This window comes from Nesoenas mayeri, assembly GCF_963082525.1.
Source record: "Nesoenas mayeri genome assembly, contig: SCAFFOLD_146, whole genome shotgun sequence".
Taxonomy (NCBI): domain Eukaryota; kingdom Metazoa; phylum Chordata; class Aves; order Columbiformes; family Columbidae; genus Nesoenas; species Nesoenas mayeri.
This window is the reverse complement of record NW_027660027.1, coordinates 59868-65867: the sequence shown is the minus strand read 5'-3', so window position 1 is coordinate 65867 and position 6000 is coordinate 59868. Positions and strand designations below refer to the sequence as shown.

Below are 6000 nucleotides of genomic sequence, written 5' to 3'. Positions count from 1 at the left end.
GGATGCTCAGGGATGCAGATACTGATGCTTTGCAGCCCCACCCCGATGTTTGTCGACCCCCCAATTTTTTCAGCGACCCCCCCCCCCAGTTCTGGGGACCCCTCCCCAAGTTTTGGGGACCCTCCCATTTAACCCCTCCCCCCAAACCCCCAAATTATCCCCCCCCAATGATGCCCAAACCCCTTGGGTACCACTTCCCAGGGATGCTCAGGGATGCAGATACTGATGCTTTGGAGCCCCCCCCGATGTTTGTCGACCCCCCAATTTTTTCAGCGACCCCCCCACATTTTCGGGGACCCCCCCCACGTTCCGGGCCCCCCCCCCCCGTACTTCATGCCCTGCTGGAAGACGGAGTTGCGGCGGGTCTTGCAGATGATGAGGTCGGCCCATTGCACCACCACGATGCTGACGAAGAACGCCGTGTGGCACGTGAACTCCACCACCTTGCGCTGCTCGTACGTCTGGGGGGGGGCACGGGGTGAGACCCCCCCCCAAAAACACCCCCCGACACCCCCAAACCCCCCCCCAAACCCCCCACATCCCCCCGACCCCCCAGTTCGGAGATGGGAGACATTGACCCATTGGGGAGGGTCCTATAGGGATGGGTTGGGGGGGGTTGGTGCTTTGGACCCCTCCCCCAACATAAAAGGGGATTTGGGGACAAGGAGCCCCCCAAAACACCCCCCGACACCCCCAAACCCCCCTTGACCCCCCCCCAAACCACCCACATCCCCCCGACCCCCCAGTTCGGAGATAGACGTTGAGCCAGTGGGGAGGGTCCTATAGGGATGGGTTGGGGGGCGGAATTGGGGTGTGGACCCCCCAGCACCCCATAAAAGGGGATTTGGGGGCAGGGAGCCCCCCAAAATGACCCCCACCACTGACCCCCCCACATCACCCTGAACCCCCCCCCACCGAACCCCCAATTTCGGGGGTCCCGGAGTGGATTCTGTGGGTCCCGAGGTGGATTTCGGGGGATCCCGGAGTGGGTTCTCAAGGTCCTGGGGTGGATTCTGGGGGGTCCCGGGGTGGATTCTGGGGGGTCCTGGGGTGGATTTCGGAGGGTCCCGAGGTGGATTTTGGGGGGTCCCAGGGTGGATTTCGGGGGGTCCTGGGCTGGATTTTGGGGGTCCTGGGGTGGATTTTAGGGGGGTCCCGGGGTGGATTTTGGGGGGTCCTGGGGTGGATTTTAGGGGGGTCCCGGGGTGGATTTTGGGGGTCCTGGGGTGGATTTTAGGGGGGTCCCGGGGTGGATTTTGGGGGGGTCCCGGGGTGGATTTTAGGGGGGTCCCGGGGTGGATTTTGGGGGTCCTGGGGTGGATTTTGGGGGTCCTGGGGTGGATTTTAGGGGGGTCCCGGGGTGGATTCTGGGGGTCCTGGGGTGGATTCTTGGGGATCCCGGAGTGAATTTCAGGGTGTTCTGGGATGGATTTTGGGGTCTCCCGGGGTGGATTTTGGGGGGTCCCAGAGTTGATTTTGGGAGGTCCCAGGGTGGATTCTGGGGGGGGGTCCTTGCGTGGATTTCGGGGTGTCCTATGGCGGATTTTGGGGGGTCCCAGGGTGGATTTTTGGGGTGTCCTGGGGTGGATTCTGGGGGGTCCCGGGGTGGATTTTGGGGTGTCCCAGGGTCGATTTCAGGGGGTCCTGGGGTCGATTTCGGAGGGTCCCGGGGTGGATTTTGGGGGTCCTGGGGGGGATTTTTGGGGGATCCCGGCGTGGATTTTGGGGGTCCCAGGGTTGATTTTGGGGTGTCCCGGCTGGATTTTTGGGGGTCCCAGGATGCATTCTGGGGGGTCCCGGGGTGGATTTTGGGGTGTCCTGGAGTGGATTTTTGGGGGGTCCCAGGGTGGATTTTGGGGGTCCCGGGGTGGATTTTTGGGGGATCCCGGTGTGGATTTTGGGGGTCCTGGGGTGGATTTTTGGGGGTCCCAGGGTGGGTTTTGGGGTGTCCTGGGGTCGATTTTGGGGGGGGTCCCGGGATCGATTTCAGGGGGTCCCGGGGTGGATTCTAGGGAGGTCCTGTGGCGGATTTTGGGGAGTCCTGGGGTGGATTTTGGGGGGGTCCCGGTGTGGATTTCGGGGTGTCCCAGGGTTGATTTCGGGGGGTTCCGGGGTGGATTTTGGGGATCCTGGGCTGGATTTTTGGGGGTCCCAGGATGGATTTCAGGGGTCGCTTCTGGGGGTCCCGGGGTGGATTTTGGGTGTCCTGGGGTGGAATTTGGGTGTCCCAGGGTGGATTTCGAGTGTCCCAGGGTGTATTTTGGGGTCCCTGGTGGATTTTTGGGGTCCCGGGGGGGATTTTGGGATCCTGGGGTGGATTTCGGGGGTCTCGGGGGGATTTTGGGGTCCCCCACGCACCCACTGCTGCCCATACGAATCCTCCAGGTCGTTGATGGTTCGTCCCAGTTGAGCCGGATCCCGACCAGGCAGGATGGCAGGAACCCGTTCTCGGCCAGGATCACGAAGTACGAGAAGAACCCCCACAGAGCCTGGATCATCCCTGGGGGGGGGACACGGGGGGGGTCAGGGGGACCCTAAAAAAAAACCCACCCTAAAAAAGTCCGCGATCCCTAAACCTCCCAATACCCCATATCGCCCCATTTGCTCTATATCGCCCCCTATCGCCACCTATCGTCGCGATATCGCCACCTATTGGCCTCGTATTGTCATCTATTGGCCTCTAGCACCCTCTATTGGCTCTATATTGCCCTCTATCGCCACCTATTGGCGCGATATCGCCACCTATTGGCCTCGTATTGTCATCTATTGGCCTCTATCATCCCCTATTGGCTCTATATCGCCATCTATCGCCATCTATCGGCGCGATATCACCACCTATTGGCCTCCTATTGTCATCTATTGGCCTCTATCGCCCTCTATTGGCTCTATATCGCCCTCTATCGCAAACTATCGGCCCGATATCGCCACCTATCAGCCGCGATATCGCCACTTATCGGCCCCATAGCGCCATCTATTGGCCTCTCTCGCCCCCTATCGGCCCCATATCGCCCCCTATCGCACCGATCTGCCCGTAGGCCATGCTGATGAGCCGCTCGTTGACCAGCTTGTCGGAGCGGGGGTTACGCGGCTGCCGCTTCATGATGTCGCTCTCGGCCGCCTCATAGGCCAGAGAGATGGCGGGAACCTGGGGGGTATGGGGGTGCAGGGTCACCCCAGGATTTGGGGACCCCCCCCCGGTCATCAGGTTGATGATGAAGACGATGATGGTGCCCAAGGGCTGGGGGTGTCCCCATGGTTTGGGGACACTGGAGATGTCCCTATGGCCCCATGTTGGGTGTTTTGGGGTGTCCCCCAGATTTTGGGGACCCCCTCCCCGGTCACTAGGTCAATGATGATGATGATGATGATGGTGCCCAAGGGCTGAGGGTGTCCCCATGACTTGAGAGACTGGAGATGGCCCCATGTGTGGTTTTTGGGGTGTCCCCCTGCTTTGGGGACTCCCCCTTAGGATTTTAAGGACCCCCCCCAAGTTTTCGGGACCCCCCCTGGTCACCAGGTCAATGATGATGATGATGGATGATGGTGCCCAAGGCCACTGAGCATCCCCCATGAACTTGAGACACTGGAGATGTCCCTATGGCCCCACGTTGAGTGTTTTGGGGGTGTCCCCCGATTTTGGGGACCCCTCTATGATTTGGGGACCCCCCTGGTCACCAGGTTAATGATGATGATGATGATGCTCACTGGCCTTGGGCACCATCATCATCATCATCCCCATGACTTGAGACACTGGAGATGTCCCTATGGCCCCATGTTGGGTGTTTTGGGGTGTCCCCCAGATTTTGGGCCCCCCCTCCATGATTGGGGACCCCCCCCCAGTCACCAGGTTGGGGTGATGATGATGATGATGGTGATGATGATGATGATGGTGCCCAAGGCCACTGGAGACGTCCCCATGGCCCCATGTTGGGTGTTTTGGGGTGTCCCCCGATTTTGGGCCCCCCCTCACCACGACCCGAGGACCCTCCATGGTTTGGGGACCCCCCTGGTCACCAGGTTGGGGGGGGGTGATGATGATGATGATGATGATGGTGGTGATGATGATGGTGCCCAAGGCCACTTGAGATGCCCCCATGGCCCCACGTTGGGTGTTTTGGGGCGTCCCCCCATTTTGGGGTGTCCCCCAGATTTTGGGGACCCCCCCATGATTTGGAGAACCCCCCTGGTCACCATGTCAATGATGATGATGATGGTTCCCAAGGCCACTGAGCATCCCCATGACTTGAGACACTGGAGATGGCCCCACGTTGGGTGTTGTTGGGTGTTTTGGGGTGTCCCCCAGATTTTGGGGGACCTCCCCAGATTTGGGAACCCCCCTAGGATTTAAGGACCCCCCATGTTCTGGGAACCCCCCTGGTCACCACGTCAATGATGATGATGATGATGATGATGGTTCCCAAGGCCACTGAGCATCCCCATGACTTGAGACACTGGAGATGGCCCCACGTTGGGTGTTTTGGGGCGCCCCCCGCTTTTGGGGCGCCCCCCCTCACCATGTCGGTGCCCAGGTCGATGCAGAGGATGGTGATGGTGCCGAGGGGCAGCGGGATGTTGGCCATGATGAAGAGCAGGAAGGGGGTGATCTCGGGGATGTTGCTGGTCAGCGTGTACGCGATCGACTTCTTCAGGTTGTCGAAGATCAGGCGCCCTTGGGGGACACACGGGGGGGTCACCGGGTGTCCCCATCATCATCCTCCCCCCCGCGGGGTCACCACCGACCTTCCTCCACGCCGGTGACGATGGAGGCGAAGTTGTCGTCCAGCAGGATCATGTCGGCCGCCCTGCTTGGAGACGTCGGAGCCGGCGATGCCCATGGCCACCCCGATGTCGGCCTTCTTGAGCGCGGGGGAGTCGTTGACGCCGTCGCCCGTCACCGCCACGATGGCGCCCTGGGGACACGGGGGACGGGGCGTCACGCGTGGGGACGTCGCCATGGGGACGTCGCCATGGGGACATTGCCATTGGGGACGTCGCCATTGGGGACGTCGCCAATGGGGATGTCGCCATTGGGGACGTCATCATGGGGACATCACCATTGGGACGTCATCATGGGGACAACGCCATCACCATGGGGATGTTGTCATGGGGACATCACCATGGGGACATCGCCATGGGGACATCGCCATGGGGATGTCGTCATGGGACGTCGCCATGGAGACGTCAGCATGGGGACAACACCATCACCATGGGGACATCGCCATTGGGACGTCGCCATTGGGATGTCGCCATGGGGACAACACCATCACCATGGGGACATCGCCATTGGGATGTCGCCATGGGGACAACACCATCACCATGGGGACGTCATAATGGGGACATCGCCATGGGGACATCGCCATTGCCATGGGGACGTCGCCATGGGGACAACGCCATCACCATGGGGACATCACCATTGGGATGTCGCCATTGGGGATGTCGCCATTGGGGACGTCATCATGGGGACATCACCATTGGGACGTCATCATGGGGACAACGCCATCACCATGGGGATGTTGTCATGGGGACATCACCATGGGGACATCGCCATGGGGATGTCGTCATGGGACATCACCATGGGGACGTCGCCATGGGGACGTCAGCATGGGGACGTCAGCATGGGGACAACACCATCACCATGGGGACATCGCCATTGGGACGTCGCCATTGGGATGACACCATCACCATGGGGGACATCGCCATTGGGATGTCGCCATGGGGACAACACCATCACCATGGGGACGTCATCATGGGGACATCGCCATGGGGACATCGCCATTGCCATGGGGACGTCGCCATGGGGGACAACGCCATCACCATGGGGACATCACCATTGGGATGTCGCCATTGGGGATGTCGCCATTGGGGACGTCATCATGGGGACATCACCATTGGGACGTCATCATGGGGACAACGCCAATCACCATGGGGATGTTGTCATGGGGACATCACCATGGGGACATCGCCATGGGGATGTCGTCATGGGACATCACCATGGGGACG

The 6000-nt window shown here is 60.7% G+C and overlaps 1 protein-coding gene across 1 annotated transcript in view; it reads right to left on the bottom strand.

Moving 5' to 3' along the window:
* Nucleotides 1-330: 330 nt before the first annotated feature.
* LOC308052376 (sodium/potassium-transporting ATPase subunit alpha-3-like) overlaps nucleotides 331-6000 on the bottom strand; it is a gene marked incomplete at both ends in the record, with an annotated part of 28860 nt that continues 23190 nt past the window's right edge. The window contains 7 exon segments of the mRNA XM_080364456.1: nucleotides 331-461; nucleotides 2359-2396; nucleotides 2399-2500; nucleotides 3022-3145; nucleotides 4515-4669; nucleotides 4741-4801; nucleotides 4803-4910. Of these exon segments, the coding sequence (XP_080220582.1) occupies nucleotides 331-461; nucleotides 2359-2396; nucleotides 2399-2500; nucleotides 3022-3145; nucleotides 4515-4669; nucleotides 4741-4801; nucleotides 4803-4910 (719 nt within the window).